This window comes from Gossypium raimondii, chromosome 2 (genome assembly GCF_025698545.1).
Source record: "Gossypium raimondii isolate GPD5lz chromosome 2, ASM2569854v1, whole genome shotgun sequence".
Classification (NCBI taxonomy): Eukaryota; Viridiplantae; Streptophyta; class Magnoliopsida; order Malvales; family Malvaceae; genus Gossypium; species Gossypium raimondii.
The window spans coordinates 47411684-47431986 of NC_068566.1; the positions used below are offsets into that span (position 1 = coordinate 47411684).

General features: G+C 32.6%; 2 protein-coding genes across 3 annotated transcripts; both read right to left on the reverse strand.

Annotated features, from left to right (window-relative positions):
- Nucleotides 1-1339: 1339 nt before the first annotated feature.
- Nucleotides 1340-3798, reverse strand: LOC105789305 (probable serine/threonine-protein kinase PBL15). Its single transcript, XM_012616633.2, has 5 exons — nt 3295-3798; nt 3074-3209; nt 2381-2523; nt 2130-2253; nt 1340-2022 (listed from the first exon to the last, which is right to left on the reverse strand). Exons 1-5 carry the CDS (start codon nt 3715-3717, stop codon nt 1547-1549), a joined length of 1302 nt encoding a protein of 433 aa, XP_012472087.1. The 5' UTR covers nt 3718-3798; the 3' UTR covers nt 1340-1546.
- Nucleotides 3799-7018: 3220 nt separating this feature from the next.
- LOC105789303 (protein SIEVE ELEMENT OCCLUSION B) lies at nt 7019-10233 on the reverse strand. Of its 2 annotated transcripts, none has more exons than XM_012616631.2 (7): nt 9969-10233; nt 9771-9875; nt 9237-9685; nt 9033-9142; nt 8579-8715; nt 8017-8496; nt 7019-7920 (listed from the first exon to the last, which is right to left on the reverse strand). In XM_012616631.2, the coding sequence occupies exons 1-7, from the start codon at nt 10191-10193 to the stop codon at nt 7306-7308; spliced, it is 2121 nt and encodes a 706-aa protein (XP_012472085.1). In that variant the 5' UTR covers nt 10194-10233; the 3' UTR covers nt 7019-7305. The 2 variants fall into 2 exon arrangements, with proteins under 2 accessions (XP_012472085.1, XP_052483682.1); XM_052627722.1 differs by having other exon boundaries at nt 8017-8499.
- Nucleotides 10234-20303: the final 10070 nt, after the last annotated feature.

Genomic DNA, 20303 nt, shown 5'->3' on the forward strand with positions numbered 1-20303 from the left:
TCAAACCCTTGAATCAAAAATGAGATTTTACCTTTGACTAGGCTTTCTTCATATTTATTTTCTTAAATTTTAATTCTGATATTTCTTTTGACATTTTTAATTCAAATATTCAAGTTGAAAAGATTAGTCAACTTGCGACGAATTTTTGGATGGGATCTAGGAATTTATGGGTTTAGATGTCTAAAGAGTCAAAGAGCTATCTCTTAGCTTTGAAACACACTTTGAATCACTCGATTTCGAGTTCAGGAACTCAAGTTATGACCGTTTTAGTGAAAACTGTGTGAGCAGAATTTTTGAACGGGATTATTATGAAAATTATGAGTTTCAGACTTTTTATTCGAGTTTAAATTCTCCTATTAGGTTTGGGTTTCAGGCTTAATTTTTATTTTATATGAGTCCAATATTGTATTTATTAAGTTTTATTATTTTATTATTTATTTATTTATTTATTCCGAATTTTGGATAACTTTTAAGTATTTTAAGTTATTTAGGAGTTTTATATCAAAAGAAAATTTAGTTTAAAACTACTTATTTAGATTAACTAGAATTTTGGTATACTTTAAGAGTTTTATTTAGATATACTTAGTTAGCCTATATAAAAGCCTCTTCATTGTACACAATTCAATCAATTCATTCATTATTCACTTTGAGTTGACAAAATTCTCTTTGAGTTTTCTTTTTAAAGAATTTCTTTTGAGCTTTCTTTTAGAAGATTTTTAACAATCTTTTCAAATTGTGGGAATTATCTTTAAGCTTTTTTTTTACTAAGTTTTTTTTCGGAGGAGAAATTAGAGTAGTTTGAAGGGGGTTGTGGATTCATTTTATTTCCAAGGCTCCTTAGGACTTCTACACGTCACTCTCCATCTTTTTCATTTATTTCTTTATTTTCTTCTTATTTAATTATTCAAAATTTAGATTTATTTAATTATTTTTTTCTATCTTATTTATCTATTTTAATTGCTTCCTTTAATCTTTTTTAGATCTAACTTGGATTTGTTTGCGTTTCTAGTTGTTTCAAAATCCAAGTTTCTTTTCAATCATCTAGAGCTCTAAGTCAAATTCCCGACTTTGACAAACTTATGTGCATGCTTTAACTTACTAACACTTGTCCAAGTTGTAGATTTGACTTAGGGCTTTAGATGATCGAAAAAAAACTTGGATTTTGAAGCAATCTGAAATTGCAAACAAATCTAAGTTAGATTAAAAAAAAATTAAAAGAAAGCAATTAAAAAAAAATTAAATAAATCCAAAATTTAAATAATTAAACAGGAACAAAATAAAATAAAGAAGATAAATAAATGGCAATGATGAACACTGCCTTTACGTGTCAAGTGGCAACTTACTCCGACAACTGCAGTTCCTTTAATTTTTTTTGTTTTGAAAGCTTGTATACATGATATATAGCAGCTTGTCCCCATTGTTCAAATATTTACAAAGCACAGCTGCATTAATTTTTGAAACTTGCTTATATATACTTACAATCATAAATACATTAAAGATTACAAAAGAAATATATAATATATATATTATGGTTGACCTGAATGAATCATACAACCTTCCTTGGAGTTGGAACAGCTGAATTGGGTTTTTTATTCTGAACACCAACTGAACTTGATCTACTTTGTGCTCTAAAATTAGGAGCAGAACTAGGAAGTCCAGTCTTTTTAGTAGAGTTTGAGGAGACAGGCCATTGCCCACAAGAGATTGCCATGTCCTTGTACTCTAGTAAGGATTCAAGTGTTTGAATAACGACTGTCATCTTCGGCCTGTCTTTTGGGTTCAAACTAATGCATTGTAAAGCTAGAATAGCCATTTGTTTTGCTCCTCTCACTGAATACTGGCCGCCAAGTCTTGGATCCATAATATAGCGCAGCCTTCGACTACTATTTAAGTAAGGTTTAGCCCAATCAACTAGGTTTTGCTCATTCTTACACCGCGATTTGTCCACTGCTCTTTTCCCTGTAAGCATCTCTAATAAGACTACTCCGAAACTGTAAACATCGCTCTTTGTGGTCAAGTGACCTGAATGTATATCAATCATAACAATAGTGTCATGTCATGGTCAGTTTCTATTCATCTCAGATGCCATCAATCATAACACACATATAGATAGATAGATCGATCCTAACCTGTTGATACGTATTCTGGGGCAGCATAACCATAGGTACCCATAACACGAGTTGTGACATGCGTGTTTGAGCCCTCAGGTCCTATCTTGGCAAGTCCAAAATCCGATAATTTAGCTGTAAAATCCTGATAAAGCAAAATTAATCAAGAAATGGTCTTACATAAATAGAGATTTTTAAAGCTAATTAAGCTTAACTTAAGCCACATATATATATATATATATATATGCAAACAGAACAACACACGTACGTACAGAATGAAGCAAGATATTGGAAGTTTTGAAGTCACGATATATGACAGGATTCTCAGCCCCATGCAAGAATGCAAGCCCTTTCGCAGCTCCAATGGCTATCTTTAATCTGGTTCCCCATGGTAGTGACGTTGAGATCCCCGGCCCTGTTATCAAGTTAATTTTTTTAAAATTATAACTATTAAATTGGGAATATTTAATCTGTTTATCGGGCTTCTAATTTTTACAACATGAGGATTATATATACTAGATTATGGTACGTAAATATTTTTTTATGTAAGAAATATATTTGTTAAAATTGATTTAAAAATTAAATGAGGTTTTAGTTGAAATTGTAAGGTTAAATGTTTAAAATTTATTGTTTAATGTGTTAAAATCTTATTATAATTAAGACTAAGTTGATGGTTGGTTCACTCGTGATTTTAACTCAGTTTAGGATTAAGTATGAGGCAAGTTAAGTAAAATTTCAAAAATTTAGGGTTTAATTAAAATTTTAAAAAATTAGGGCTTAATAAGAATTTAAATTTAAAATTTTGAAAGGATTAATGAAAATTTTAAAAATTTAAAACCTAATTAATTTTTTTAAAAACTTCTAAAAGCCTCAATAAAAATATTCTAAAATTTTGCCAACAAAGCTTTATAATCTTAAACTTTAAACCCTGAATACTACCGAGCTTAATTGTCGGAAATACTTGCTTTTGAATAAATGATTCTCCAAACTTCCTCTGGCCATGAACTCATAGACAAGGAGACGTTGTTCGTCTTCACAACAATACCCAATCAATTTCACTAGGTGTGGGTGCCGTAGTTGCCCCAACAATATCACTTCAGCCTGCAACACACCCATGTATATATATAATGATTAAGAAAGATTCAACAGTGATTCAAGGAGTCCATGTAGGTGTAAATAAGCTTACAAGCCATTCACGGTGTCCTTGTAGACCTTCAATGTCCAAAAGCTTGACAGCAACAGCTTGAGGTCTCAACCCTTGCCTTAAATTCTCATCCACGTAACCTTTATGCACAGTCCCAAACCCACCTTCTCCTAGCATATAATTGGCAGAAAAATTCTGGGTTATAGCCCGTAGCTCACTTAGTTGAAAATCGTACAAATCAGGACCGAAAGATTGTGCAAGATCCTCGTTGATACGAATAGACGATGAACGGCTAAGATCGGAAAATGACAATCGTCGAAACGATGGTAACGGAGCAATGTTCTTGGAGAAATCGGATTTGGATGTCCTACAACGGCTGAAATTGCCCAAAATTGTTTGGCTATCAGCTGAACAACAATTTGAAGTAAATGGCCTCCAAGGCTTTGAGGATTCGGTGGTAGCCATGGTTACTATTTAGCAAATACACAAATTAAGATGAATATATGTATATATAAGAGAAGATGATATATTATATATGTGATAATGGATTGGCTGGCTAGTGGCTACTTATGATAAAAAACTACATATCATATATAAAGATATAAAGATAGTTAAATAATAATATGATTTGGCCAGTATCTTTGAAGTGTATATATATATATATATTATAATATTCTACCATAAAAGGCTAGACAGACGCCAATTTTTGTTCTAACTGCTCTAACAACTACTCTGCTCAATGGAACAACTTAATTTCTTTTGCTTTTGAGTGAGTATAATATCTATATCTAAACCAGAAAGTTCAGCATATGACGTAATAGTTGTTCATTTTATCTATTAATTCTATGATCAGAGGTCTGATATCCGTTTATGGGAATAAAATATATTTTGTGGCTAACTATTAATCTTTCAAATTACTCTCATGGTGAATATCTCTCTCTCTCTCTCTATATATAACTGAAATACTTTAACTAGTCTGACCAAGAATTGATTAATATGTCAATTTAAACAAAAAGTTGAATCAATTTTTAAAAGAATCGCTGGAAACCCGTTAAACTAGATGAATATAACCGGTGCTTCTTGAGATGAGGATGTGAAATCGGAGTGGTTGGGGTTTGAGAATATAATGATGTATGCATAATATTCCTAATCTTAGAAACTAAGCAGCCACCTACTCCAATATTTCATTTCTCAAACACATTAAAATATTCACAAGCGTGTTGAAATTTCTGCTATCTTATTTCCATTTACTGCTTTTTATTATCATTTTAGTACTCATCTTTATCATAATCAAGTGGTTGGTTGTATCAATTAAAATTTTCCTTGGTTTATTGCGAGTCACGAGACTCGTATATATCACCCAACTGAAGCAATAAAGTCTAGTACTTGAAGTGGGTATTTATTTTTCCAAGAGCATATAATATTTGAATTTGTTTAGGGATGATAGCATGTATATATTACCTGTACTTTTTTTATAGGGTTGGAATCAAGATTCGTGATGTTGCTTTAAAATTTGGATTCAAATCTACAAAATTCTTTAAAATTTGAATATGGTAATAAGTACCAAATGGTAAAGATAAAGTTCGGTTCAGGCGAAAAATTGGATGATAAAGAGTGAAAGAAGAGAAATGATTTCTAGAGGATCCTTTTTCTCTTGTGTGACTAGATTTATATAATGGGATATTCTTTGTTTTAGAGTCACACAAACTGAGTCGTATGGTTGCGCGGACAAACTAGATGTTAGTGGTAAGAAGTTAGATGCCAAATGAACATTGTTGTTGCTAGTCAGTTGTCGTTATGGTATATATGTGTTGTGTGGTCTTATCTATGTTCTGGATTATCTTACTTTAACATAATATTGTTCCTTAGAGTGCCAGATGATAGGTGGGTTTGTTCGTCTTTAGGCAAGAGATCTTAGGAAAGAAATCTTACGCGAAAGGTGTCTTATGTAGGGATGGCAACGGGGCAAGGCGGATTTTTTCTCGCCCCGACTCCGACTCCAACCCGAACTTTACCCAATCTGCCCCGAACCTGGACCGAAAATTTAATTGGAGACTTGACTCCAACCCAACCCAACTCAAATTTAATTTAATTGTTCTATTTTTATTTTGAAGCAAATAAGATAATATTTTTTATTGATTTATTTTTTATTTTGAAGCAAATAAGATTTATTTTGGTTTAGATTTAAAATTTAATATATTTATTTATTGAAAAAAAAACTTAATATATATTAAGGGCATTTTGTAAATATCTTAGGATAGGGTAGGACAGATTTACCTCAAAATTTACCCTAACCAGACCAGACTAATTTTTCTAATTCCACCCGACCTGACTTGTCCTGAATCCGATATTTCAAAAAAAAAAATTGACCCTAACAATTCAGGTCGGGTTTGGAACCATCCCTAGTCCCATGAAGGGTTAATCGCAGACCTCTTGCCGAGACCTTTGTTGGCAAGGGGGGTTGGAATGGGCCCCGACCCCCCTAAAATGGAAAATTTTTCATTTAAGCCCTTTATAATTTATAAAATTTTAAATTAGCAATAGTAAATTGTATTTTGACTCCCTCAAAAATGATAAAAATTTGATTTAATCCTCTAAAAATTATAAAGATATAGACTATTAAAATGTCGAGATTACATTTTTACTATCATAGAATTCATTTTTGAATCGGTTGTTGCGACCATATGCTCATTGTGGTGTGGAGATACATTTATACATTTATTTTAAGTTGTGAAATTTCTTTAACTTCCCTTTAAAATTGAAAAGATATGACCAATGCTTGGGATTTGGTTTTCAGGGATTATTGTTGACTTTTCTATTGGTTTTTAAGTCTTGAGAAAACAACAATAATGGAAGGTTTTGATGTTATTTTAAAGGATAAATTCCGGTGGGTTTTTAGTGTAACTTCGGAGCTGGTGTTTGATAGTGTGGAGAAGGGGAAGTGTAATTTTGCATGTGAAGATGGTAGTGAATAGATATGACTCACTGTTGTGCTGAATTGTAAATTTTCAATCCAAAAGTTTAGCATTGATGATCTTGACATAGGACCAAGATTACTTTTTGGTTTTCAGAGTGATTGGTTTGTCACAGCCTTGGTCGATGCTTTTGTTGTTGGATGAATTTTGATGGAGGAGGTTTGATTTTTTTAAAGAATTGGTGATGTGAAATGTGATTGGGCTGCTGCCTTGCTTTGGCATGAGTGTCTTTATTTTTTGATATCATTGATTTGCATTAACGGGTGTGAATCGTGATGTTTAGATTATGATTTGGTGTTCCTTTTCATCTTGTTTCGGCCATTAAGAAACTAGTGGTGCATTGAGTATGGCCTTCTTACTTGCTTATCAGGCTTTGAAGTTAAGGATGGCAACTGTTTATACGTAGCTGGTAATTAATGCTTTAAGCAACTTATTTGATGTGAACTAGGCTCGAGGAGGTTATGGATTCATGTGAGCGTTTTTGTTAAAGGTTTTTGTTTTCGAAGTTTGTAACTGTTTTTTGGAGTCTTCTCGTATATGGTGTCTTGTAGTTTTTTTTTTTAAATTATTTTTTAATTAATCATAATTAAATAATTAAATAAGAAGTGAAAATTAAATTAATTAGTCGTCACAATTTTATTATTATATTTTAACCTCTAAAAATTTTATGATTCAATTTTCAACCATAAATAAATTATAAGATTCACTCTGGGTTAGTATACGAGTAATCCTTACTATTCACATTGGCAGGCAGTCAAGAGAATATCATGGTATTTGAAAGGGAATGTTGATGATGGTTTACAAGCCATAAACTTGGAAAACACTTTATTTGCCAAAAGTAATCTTACAAACAAAACACAGTCAGATAAAATCAGCTAAGGCTCTTCGATATCTGGTGTCGGATAATAAAAGAGCCCTAAACATTATTACAAAGCGCACAAACATCACAACATCGTAGACTCTAGATATGATAATCATAAATAACTCTAAACAAACATCAAACTATGATGATTGTTATTTTTATTTCTAGTCTTTTACTTGGTCCCTCCCAAAAGATAATTTTTTGGCTTTGTTTATCTCACTCAACACAGCAGCGATACATAAAATACATCTCCATCGGACGTCCACACTCAGCACACTGCACTCTCTCCGGAATCCCGCCACTGTTTCCCGGTAGGATAAGGCGAGTGCAGTGATGTTCATCGGTAATCCCTTCCAAATGTTTACGAAGTGCTGGGATAAACCCCATTTGCTTCGCAAGTTTTTCCCATTCCTCAAAGCTCTTCATGCTGCTAAGCACTTTATCTCCATTGGCTCTCACCATTTCATCTGAACCAGTGAAGAACACTGCCCATCCATTTTCACTACCGTCATATGCAAGCAAGGTCATCACTTCTTGCTTTATAACATCGTTTTCAATGGCTTTCCCATGCTGGGTTTTCGAGTACAACATGCTCTCTAATCGGTTCCAAAAGAACCACACATTGCCATCTTCCCAAGCGTGGCTAAGTTTCTTCTCTTTGATTAGACCAGTAATCTTTTTCACTCGTTCCCTTGCATTGTTTTTGCCAACATAAACCATTTCTATGCCAATGTCGAGAGCCTTCGCAACCCCTTTTGTTGCGGTAGCGAAACTTTCGATCCATTCCATTTGGACACCACCATAGAAACATACCACTTTCTGTTGGCTCACCTGATTATATAAGAAACCATGCAAAACCATGAATAAATTAAGCATATTAATTGATATACATATGTATATTAAAGTTATGTGGAGATGTTCATGTACCCAAGTAGATAAGTTTGGCTCAAGGCGATCAACGAGAAGCTCAAGGGTCCAAGCTTCAGCTTTCCAAAAACTTTCTTCTTTTTCACTGCTAAATGGGAAAGCTGAATTTCCCCATATCCACATCATGTTGAGTGCATTTGGGCATAAAACCTTTCCTTGTGGATCCAGTGTCACCGCAATTGGTTTCTTAACGAAACCCCATACTTCCATTATGTATTTAATCACTGCTGGTTCAATGGCGAAAGGATGGTTCACTGTATACCATGACATAATTGATTTCAAGCTCAAAAACTTTTGTTCATAATCATCGTTCCAAGTTGATCTCTCCACGATTGGGAGCCATAGGATCTCATAGTTAAGCTCAGATGATACCCTTTCACCTTTGTAAAGAGCCTCAAGAACTCGAATCTCCTCATGGGAGATGTCAAGATCTGAAATGAGCAATAAAACATGCTTTCTTCTCAAGACATCGATAAGAACCTGCTAAATTTATATGAAGTTAATATCCGGTCCAATCAATTTAGAAACATGGTTGAAACTTGGAACATGGAATTAAATCAACCTTGGTATTGTCTGGATTCAAGAGATAATAAGTCTCTTCCTTGCGGAAGATTTTTAGGAGAATCCTCAAGTTGTCCATTTGAGGTGTTTCAATAGTACGCTTGAAGTCTTCAAAAGCTTCCAATAGCTTCTTCTCATCTGCATCTCATTATCATTATATGTCATCTCTTTAATATAAGGTAAAAGTACTATATTGAGGCTTTTATATTAAAAGTTAGATTGTATTTTATCCATTTTACTTATAAAATTGATAAATTAATTCTTATATGTTAGATCAAAGAGCAACATGATTCTTTCTATTAAAATATCATCAATTTTTATGTATAAGGATTAATTTGCTCACTTTTTGAATAGGAAAAATACAATCAAACTCTTAATATAAATGATCTATGGCACTTTTAGCACATATATACATATATGATTTATATTTCTTGTGTTCTCTAGGATGGACTTACCAATGCGTTGATAACAAAGACGTAATAGACTTTGAAGGTGTTCATGTATGCTACTAACTTTATGTGCCAAGCTTGACAGTTCCCATGCCTCCGAAGTTGATGTAATGAACCTGAACCAAAAAAAAAAAAAAAGATTTGATTAATATTGAAAAATTTGTTCATCATATTGTGTCATTGAGAACACGTAAAAAATTCATCACTCACTCATGTCTCATTCCTACAAGACCCGTAATCTGTGCAGCGCAAGCGACGACACTCCAAATGATCCAGTAGGTAGCAGTGGGGATATGAGCCATGGCGGTCGACAATGGTGGTACATCGATCGAAATAAACTCAGAAGGTAGCTCAGTGAACTCAACAATGCATTTGGTTACATCAATCATTGCATTGATGAGCTTGTTAAGTGCATCAAAGTGGGGTTTCAATGTTTGGGAATGCTCTAAAATATCGGGTAACTGCTTGAGGAGAGCCACGGATTTGGCCAACGAGTTGGAAGTGCAAAGCTGAACGATCAGCCAAAATTCCCCAAAATTCACCGCGAAAGCAGCTAATGTTAGCACCACTTTTGCATCCCATGAATAGCTTGAAAGCATGTTGAGAATCCCCATTGTTGTTGCATGAGCATCCCCTCCTCCTGAACACTTGCATGATACCTACAAAACATCAAATGTTAGTATCGTCATTTTTCGGTTTCGGAAAAGATCGAGATTCCGAAAGAAAAGAGAACAGCGGAATAACCTCGCAGCAGATTTTGTGTACGATATAAGCCAATGCATCAAGTGCACCATCAACGGCAGACGAGTTGGTCCGATCATCGAGAGCATCGATATGTCCCGTTCCACCCTACAAGACAAAAAACAAATTACCATTGTTTTGAAAATCTTTCTATTTTCACGAATATAAACATCATGAAATCATAAGGATATCAAAATTTACATTCATAGCATGATCAATGTTGGGAATGATATTACGCAACACATTGTCAATGACTTGGAGAATTGGTTTAACATCAACAACACGACCATCAGGGGCATGAGTCGACTGAATTTGCTTCATCATTGCACCATCGTCGGATGCGGCCAACATCCGACGCTCATTCCTCACCATTTGCTGGGATTTAGAAGCTAGTGATGAGATTGAGAGTGAGATAGGGGTAGCCATTGTTGAAAAATGAAAGTCTTACTATATTTGATGTTTGATGTGTGATGTGTTTAGTAAGTATTGTAGGGTTTATATACTGAAGGGAGCATGCAATGGGGAGGGTGCTCTTTGTCTTGTTTATTTCCTGTCCTTGTCCTGTTTCCACTTTGTAACTACTTTTTAACTTTTATTTGTTAATACAACCGACTATGCTGTCTTTTTAATTTTATTTATTAATAAGGAAATGTTTAATACATCAAATTAAATGAAACCTTGGGATTTTTTCCCCTTCTTATCTTTCTTCCTTGTTTGATTACATGCCTTTGATAAGAGGACTGTAAGAATGTAAGATGGTGGGTGTAATGTGAAATTATCTTGTTTGGTTCAATTAATTATAATTAAATATTTAGGTGTTTGATTGAGAAAATATAAAATTATTTAAACCTACATTTTACTCTATTGTAATTTAGTATCAGAGAAATCTTAATTTATAAAATATAAAATAAATATATGTACATTTTTCTTATAAAATATAATAAAGTAATAATTATCTTTTTCCATATCAATAATAAAAAATACATCAATTATTGAGTTCAAACAAAACAATTTACCTTTATTTGTTGTTAGAGTGAATAACATCCGTTCACACTTGTAAATTTTGGATAATTTACACCTAAAGTAATAATAAAGTAATAAATGGCCTTCTCTCCGTAATTATTTTTGGCTTTTTCCATATCAATAATAAAAAACACATCAATTATTGAGTCCAAACAAAACAATTTACCTTTATTTGTTAGAGTGAATAACATCCGTTCACACTTGTAAATTTTTGGATAAATTTGTTAAAAGTTCATACAAAAACCAAATGGTGTTTTTGTTTAAACAATAAAATAAGATGTTTAAAATTATTGTCATGATTTCAAAGCATACTATGTTTAAGTTTTTATTATTTATAAAAGATAAAAAGATAAAAATCTTCCTACAATAATATAACTTGCTTTGTATATAAAGAGGTATTTTGGTAATTTCACAATTAAGTTGTTGCTTAGTTGTAACACCAACTTAATTACTGAATTAATATAAGTTGGGCTACTTGTTTTGAAAATAATTGGCCAAGTTAGAGCCCAACACATGAAAATCATTCGAGTTGAAATTGAAGACTTAAAGATTAGTTTTTGCGGATCAAATAAACTCACTTTCTGTATTTTAATACATTGAATTACATCAAGACTCTTATGGAATAATTATCGTATGTTGATTTGTAGCTTTATTTTATAGAAAAGACATTAGACTATGACTTTTATGTAAGCAAAGCTTAAGTGATATATAAACTTAAGTTTTGTCTAGGTTAAGTGGATCAAGAAATACCAAGAGATAGAGAGAGCACAAATTTGTTCAAGTTAGTAATGTTTTATGCATGCATTGGTTTTGTAAGCAATCAAGAGAGTCTCTTGAGTTGCAAAACTAAGATTTCGAGGGGGAAGCTTAGTAGGAGAGTGATCTAGTCTTTGTACAATGGTGAGGTAACTAAATTGATGAGAGTCAAACTGGTGTTAGTATTTAAATCGTTGGTTGTACTCTGAGAAAGATATGTGCTGTTGCTTTAAACAAGGCCTGCAAACATAGACTGAGGTTCAACTATATAAACAATCTTGGTGTTCATTTTTACTTTTGTGCACTTTTTTTTTATTTCGTTGTTAAAACTATGATGACAGTTCCAAACATTATTTTAGCCATAGTTTCTATTTGCAAAGCAAGTACCCCTCGTTCTGTTGACATAGATTGGGGTTGAACTGCATATACAATCTCGGGGTTCATTTTTACTGTTGTTCATGTTTTATTTATTTATTTATTTCGTGGTTAAAACTATGATGACAGTTTCAAACACTATTTTCGCCTTAATTTCAGTTTGCAAAGCAAGTACTCCTCGTTCATGTGATATTAAAACTAATTTGTCAAATTTCAAGAGTTCCCTCGTACCTTTCATAAATTGGTTGTTAGATTTTTTAGAAGTTTGTTAGAATGCAATAAATATTCATGTGATATCAAAGTACAATTTTTTGCACATGAATTTCTTTTGATATTAACCATATTTTTATGGAATTGAGGGTTTTGTGAAGACCTAATCATGCTTTAAACATGCATTCCCTCTTAAATCATTCCTAACATTAATAGTTAAAATAATTTTAGTCCCAATGAAAACTAAAATTTGAACATCTTGTTCAAGAAAATAGAGGAAACTCCAAATAAACGTAATCATTCATGCAATCAAATTTAATGTCATCTACCATATGTCAATCATACATTATCTATTTTTGTCCCTCATAAAAACTAACACTGATAGTGTTTTGGGGTAATTTAATAACATTTGACAAGTTTAGATACCAAATTGAATAAAAAGAAACAGCTTAAATACCAAATTAAAAAAGAAAATTATCAAATTTAAGTAACAAATGTTAATTAAGCCTTCCTATAAAAAATAAATCTCAATTTTAAAAACGGTAGTAGGGCAAAAACCATAATTTAACTTTACTTTAACAGCTCTTTTGAGATGGTGACTACCACTTTTATTGGCTTAAATAATGAGGCAACTCTCTATTAACAAAAATATTGCCAATTCCAAAAGAACATCCATGTGTCTATATATATATCCAAAACAAACACTTCTTTTTTTCTTTTTGTGCATGTCTGAGATAAGAAGAACAGCACTACCCAAAGTTACTGTTTAGTCATTCTCAATGCAACCCCATAAAACATAAAGAACAATAAAGAAAATTGGGTAAATTTTGATTCATCAACCCTTGAGTTCAAATAAATCAATTTACCACTTATGTTAGAGTGAATAGCATCCGTTGACACTAGCTATTAAATGTTGTACCTTTAATTCACAATAAAAAGAAAAAAAATCGCATTCATTTTAATAACTTTCTTTCACTTAATTCTTCATAAATGTCCAATTTTACTTTAATTAAGAGGATCCATCAGATGTTATCCCGGTTTAGACAGTGGAACATTAGGCACATTTTTAGAGAAGATAACAAAGAAGTTGATCGTTTTGGTCAATTTGGTCCAACATAGAACATATAACTTACTTTTGTTTGAGACCTCCCGATGGAGGGGATAGTCTACTTTTTGTAATTAGTTTAATTATATTTTTTTCACTAAGAAAATAACTTTCTTTCGCTTGACACGTGTAAACCAATATCTTTTCCTTTAAATTATAACGTAAAAATTATAAAAATACGTACTTTTTTTACTATACCGTTCATAACTTATGCTAGACTAAACTTATATATAAATTTTTTCATGTGATTAATTATTTTTAAGAGACAGCTTCATATATGTTTGTCATGTTGATATTTTGTTTATTTATTTATTTTCATAATTTATTACTAGATTATATAACACTTTTATTGTTTGTAAAAAATTATCAAACAAATATATTTATTAAAAATTTTATACAAAAATCAAATGGTGCTTTAATATAAATGGTAAAGTTAATTGTTTAAAGTTTATGTCATGAGTTTAAATATAATTACGTCTAAATTTTTATTGATTTAAAATATAGAAAGACAAAAACATTTTTATAGTAATATAACTTGTTTTGTACATAAATAAATACATTGGTAATTTTTCAATTGAATTGATGTTCGGTCGTGACACCAACTCAATTAGAAATCTATACATAATATTATTCTTCAACCTGTTTTGTATAATTTATTATAGTAATTTAATTTAGAGAAAAAACTACTATATTATTTTTGTTTTATTTTTTTCATGTAGAAAGTTTTATAAATTGTGATAAATTAATAATTCATTTTATGTATTTTTTCATTTTCATACATTTTTATATATGTGATACATTAATATAAATATCATATTCAAAGTTACATTTCTTGAATAATTTATGATTCTCTTTATATATTTTTAAAATTGATTTATGTATTATTTTATACGAGGTGACACATTATTCGCAAAAACTTTCAAATTTTCTTTTATTGTAACTAAGTATTTTCATCTGTTTTACAGTTTAAAATTAATATTGTTGAGATTGAGAGTGAACTCAGATAAATTTTTTTCAATAATAGCGACTTTAATATTCAAACTAACTCCCACTTTTTTCAACCGCGTGTTAATATTTTCCGGAATTTTGTCCTCATTAATGTTGGTATATTGAAAGTGTTGCACAATGAGTTGTCGACGTATTCTTTATTGATGACCTTTCATGAATATGGTACTGAGATGTACCAAAAAGGAAAACAAAACAAGAAGAAAAGTAAATGCATGGCATTATTGACGTGCGAAAAAAAATAAATACAGATTTCAGTACAAATATAGAGTTTCAACTCTCTCTTTTTTTCAGCTTAATGCATTGATAGCAGAAGTGTTTATGTGTGAAGTTAGATTCATGAATGGTATTAATACAATATTAATTGTTTAACTTTAACTTTATACCAAATATAAACTTTAAATGTTGTTGAAATTTGTTCATATTTTATAGAAAAGATATTAAACTATTAGTTTTATGTAAGTAAAACTTAAGTGGTATATAAATTTAAGTTTTGTCTAGGTTAAGCAGATCGAGAAATATCAAGAGATAAAGAGAACACAAATCTAGTCAAGTTAGGAACGTAATTTTATGTGTGCATTGCTTCTGTAAGCAATCAAAGGAGTCTCTTAAGTTGCAACGCTAAGCTTTTGAGGGGGAAGTTTAGTAGGAGAGTGATCTCGTCTTTACGCAATGATGGGGTAGCTAAATTGGTGAGTGTTAGACTAGTGTTAGAATTTAAATCATTGATTGTACTCTGAAAAAGATAGTGGATTGTTGCTCTGGGTAAGTGATAACACTCTAGAATAACGTATTTTTATGTATTGATTATGTATTTATTCTGAGTATGATCCTGCTAATTTGAGCCATTTATGATCTTTTATCTCATAGGGGCTAAATTTGAGGCAAAAGCAAAATTAAGGGCCAAAAGCGTGAATTTAGAGATAAAATGGGCCAATGTGCGATACAAGGAAAAGTTGGTGCCAAAAGTGCAAGCATGGAGGACACAAGGGTTGAAATGCAAAAAGAAGAGATTTTATTCTATTAAACTCTATTTTAATTATATTAGGATAATTAATATTGAGATAATTATTAAGAATTATTTTTAGGATTTTATTTTATCTTTATTTATCTTCAATTAAATGTATTTATCTTTTAGGAATTTAAGTAGGATTAGACTATCTCCCCTAGCACTATAAATAGGGGGTGAAGTGACTCAAAAGAGGATCCCATCTTTTTCTGTAAACATTCTCTCCCCAAAAGTCTAGGCTTTTGTTCTTCTCATATTTCCTTTTAATAAAATTTTCATTTTTATTTTATTTATTTTATTTTCCACCACAACCATGAGCCACTAAACCCATCTAGCCGAAGGTTGTCGAAAACCCCCAAAAGGGTTCTTGAGGCTTAGAATCCGTACTTAGCCTTCTCAACGAGTATTCATCGTTTCCCCACACTACGGGGCTGACGCTTCCGTCCATATCACTTAAGAAGTAAGCTTTTCAACGTATGCAAAGGTGGCCGCTTTATATGTTTTGGGAAGGTTGCACAGTCGATTCGTTAGCTTACTGCGTCAGAGGTTGGCGAGCCCAAGAGACAAAATGGCGTGGGATTCGCCATTGAGAAGCGTTGATCTAGCATAAGACGATCCCATAGAAGCGATTGTTGGCTAAAGTCAGATTCCACCACATCGTAAGTCTAAATCATTGGAGCTGGTGGTCGTAGGTGTCCTCTTCCACTATAACTGGCTTTTCGGTTTGAGAATGATCATCTAAAAGCCAATGATTGAACCCAAGGCGGAACGAGACAACTGGAGGCTGGAATCTCCTGTAAGAATTTTCTTTCTCTCAACTCTATTTTTAATTTCTTGAATTTTCAGTTCAATATTCTTAATTCTATTTTTATTTTATTTTTCTTTTCTAGATCCAACCTTTTAATTCTGTTATTGTTTTATTTTTTTCAAAAACGCAGGTTGTCTTGGGCAAGACTCTGCCTGGGATTCCACAGAACAAAATATTGTGCAAATCCAGTCCCTGAGGATTTGACCCTACTTCCTTTTTACTATTCTTTTTAATTATTTATTAAGGATAAGATATTTTTGGTTCTTTCAACGACTGTATCAAATTTTGACGCCGTTGCCGGGGACTGGCAATGTACTAATCTTGTTTTTTTTTTTGTTTTTTATGACCAGATCTGCTCCAGGTACTCTTGCGTTCGATTCAGAAATTGAGAAGACTGCTAGAGCCAATCGCAAGAAGACAAAGTTACGAAAAAAAGTAGTTAATGGTGGTTGGAACTCAAAGTAACCTACCACCAGAAATCGGAGTCGACGACGAAGCTGAGTCTAGGGTTAACGAAAACCCTACTCGAACACTTGAAAGCAAAAAAGTAGAAGTCGACTCACCAGAAGAAGTGCTTAACGCTAGGGTTAACGAAAACCCGAATCTAGCACACCAACCAATTGCTCAAACGATTCGGCAACTGGTCGAAGCTTCTACGGAACAACCGCCATTGAGCATCGCGTATCCTACTGTGGATACTGATTTCGAGTTAAATTCAGGTTTAATCCATTTACCACGAAATTTTTGTGGGTTACAAAATGAAAATCCCCACAAGCATCTGAAAGAATTTCATATGGTTTGTCTTAGCATGAAACCTCAGGGGGTAACTGAGGATCAGATTAAATTGCGTGCTTTCCCTTTCTCCCTAACAGATTCTGCTAAAGAATGGTTATTTTATTTACCCCATGGATCTATTACAACTTGGGCTGATCTATCTCGTTTGTTTTTGAACAGGTTTTTTCCAGCATCTCGAGCAGCTGAGCTAAGAAGAGAGATCGTTGGAATAAGACAAAAAGAAGTTGAGTCCCTTTACGATTATTGAGAGCGATTTAAAAAGTTATGTGCAAGCTTCCCACAACATGGTATGACGGAGCAATCTCTCCTCCAATACTTTTACGAAGGTTTAAAGCCTATGGAGGTGAATATGGTAGACGTCGCTAGTGGAAGAGCATTGGTCAATATGACTCCCCAACAAGCGAGAGACTTGATTTCCACGATGGCTGCAAATTCTCAGCATTGAGGCCCGACTTGAAACCTTTGGCCAGCGACTGACCAAGCTCATTGCCATCATTTGCGATCGAGAGTAACAACACGAGGAATTTTCTAAACTCTTCTACCTATTTATTTCTTTTCGTCCACATTGAGGACAATGTACTTTCAGTATGGGGAGATACTCTTCGTTATTACCATCATTTTCTGCTGTGATTTTCGTTATTGTTGCTGTTGCAGTGATTATTTTTGGCTGGTGTTGCTGCTTGAGGCTTTATTTTGCCTATATTTATTTTTTTGGAATCTCCTACCTCTTTTCATGCCCAAGATTTTTACCAAGAATTGCCTACTGTTTGACCTACAAGCATGATTCTTATTTTCTGAGAAAATTACGAATTTTCCATAATTGATACCATCTCCACTGTTTTATTCTTATCAGACTAAAAATAATTGTGATTCATAAAGTTAAATTTATCTTGCTTTTCGTAAAATTGATCAAGTTTAAATACAAAGTGGACACTTAATATGTTTGCATGCTAAAATATGTTGATGACTATTAAGGTAATTACTGAAACTTATTTTTGACACTTGATTATTATTATTATTTCTCTAAAGTCCTCATAAAAAATAAGTTATTATTAAAATGTCGTTTAATGTTTACGTGGTTATGAGTGCAGCTTAAAAACGTGTCTGACTGAGTAACCTGGGTAGGGGGCTTGGGTTGTCATCTTATTTCGCGTCAAAAGTTTGTGTGACGTGTTAGGTAAAACTCCGCTAACCGAAATTAATTTTTAAGAACATGTTGGGCTGAGTAATCGGGGTGGGGTGCTTGGCTGTCATCTCTCTTCGCGTCAAAAGGTTTGATGTGTTCTTAAGAAAAATTATAATAAATTAGGAGTTTGTCAATGAGTAACCTGGGTGTGCTTGGTCATCATCTCTTCGAGTCAAAAGGTTCAGTATATTCCTAAAGCATAATAATAATAAAAAAGAAAAAAAATAATTTGGGGACTAAAGGAGGAAACAAATAGGGTGTCTTGGTAGGTTTGGTAATTTACCTAATTTTCATTAAATAATTCAAGTCGATTCTAATTTTTGTGTGTATTAATTGGGAAACTTTTTCTGTTTTACTTAAAGCAAGCTTAGGGTTCTCTTTATTTTTCATATGCATTTTTGACTGATTTTTATAAAACTTTGGAGTTGTATTTCTTTTATGGCAGAATCTAACTTTCACAGTAGATAGGAAGCATACTTGAGGGCAAGCATGGTCTAAGTAGGGGGAATTTAATAACACTCTAGAATAACGTATTTTATGTATTGATTATGTATTTATTCTAAGTATGATCCTACTAATTTGAGCTATTTATGATCTTTTATCTCATAGGGACTAAATTTGAGGCAAAAGTAAAATTAAGGGCCAAAAGCGTGAATTTAGAGATAAAATGGGCCAATGTGCGACACAAGGAAAAGTTGGTGCCAAAAGTGCAAGCATGGAGGACACAAGGGTTGAAATGCAAAAAGAAGAGATTTTATTTTATTAAACTCTATTTTAATTATATTAGGATAATTAATATTGAGATAATTATTAAGGATTATTTTTAGGATTTTATTTTATCTTTATTTATCTTCAATTAAATGTATTTATCTTTTAGGAATTTAAGTAGGATTAGACTATCTCCCCTAGCACTATAAATAGGGGGTGAAGTGACTCAAAAGAGGATCCCATCTTTTTCTGTAAACATTCTCTCCCCAAAAGTTTAGGCTTTTGTTCTTCTCATATTTCCTTTCAATAAAATTTCCATTTTTATTTTATTTATTTTATTTTCCACCACAATCATGAGCCACTAAACCCATCTAGCCGAAGGTCGTCGAAAATCCCCAAAACGGTTCTTGAGGCTTAGAATCCGTACTTAGCCTTCTCAATGAGTATTCATCATTTCTCCGCACTACGGGGTTGACGCTTCCGTCCATGTCCCTTAAGAAGTAAGCTTTTCAACGTATGCAAAGGCGGCCGCTTTGTATGTTTTGGGAAGGTTGCATAGTCGGTTCGTTAGCTTACTGCGTCAGAGGTTGGCGAGCCCAAGAGACAAAATGGCGTGGGATTCGCCATTGAGAAGCGTTGATCTAGCATAAGATGATCCCACAGAAGTGATTGTTGGCTAGAGTCTTGTTCCACCACATCGTAAGTCTAAATCATTGGAGCTGGTGGTCGTAGGCATCCTCTTCCGCTATAACTGGCTTATTCGGTTTGGGAAGGATCATCTAAAAGTCGAGGATTGAACCCAAGGCGGAACGAGAAAACTAGAGGCTGGAATCTCCTGTAAGAATTTCCTTTCTCTCAACTCTATTTTTAATTTATCAAATTTTCGATTCAATATTCTTAATTCTGTTTTTATTTTATTTTTCGTTTCCAGACCCAACCCTTTAATTCTGTTATTGTTTTTATTTTTTTTCAGGAACGCAGGTCATTTTGGGCAAGACTCTGCCTGGGATTCCACGAAACAAGATATTGTGCAAATCCAGTCCCTGAAGATTTGACCCTACTTACCTTTTACTATTCTTTTTCATTATTTATTAGGGATAGGATATTTTTGGTGCTTTCAAAGACCGCATCAGTAAGGCTCTGCGGACATAAACTAAAGTTGAACTGTATAAACAATCTTGATGTTCATGTTTACTTTTGTACACATTTTTTATTTTGTAGTTGAAACTATGATGACAATTCCAAACACTATTTTAGCTATATTTTCTATTTGCAAAGTAAATAACCTCTCAGTTTCATGTGATATCAAAACTAATTTATCAAATTTCAAGAGTTCTCTTGTACTTGCCACATTGATTGTTAGATTTGTTATAAGCATGTTAGAATGCAATAAATATTCACTAATTAATATATTTTATTTGATACATGAGTTTGATACATTTTTTAACGTGGTATCTATGTTGTTTTTATTTAATATAGTATTTAAATTTGACAATGTTAATTTTTAGTGATTAATTCGTGTTCTATAATTGAATTTTATGAGATAGAAAATAATC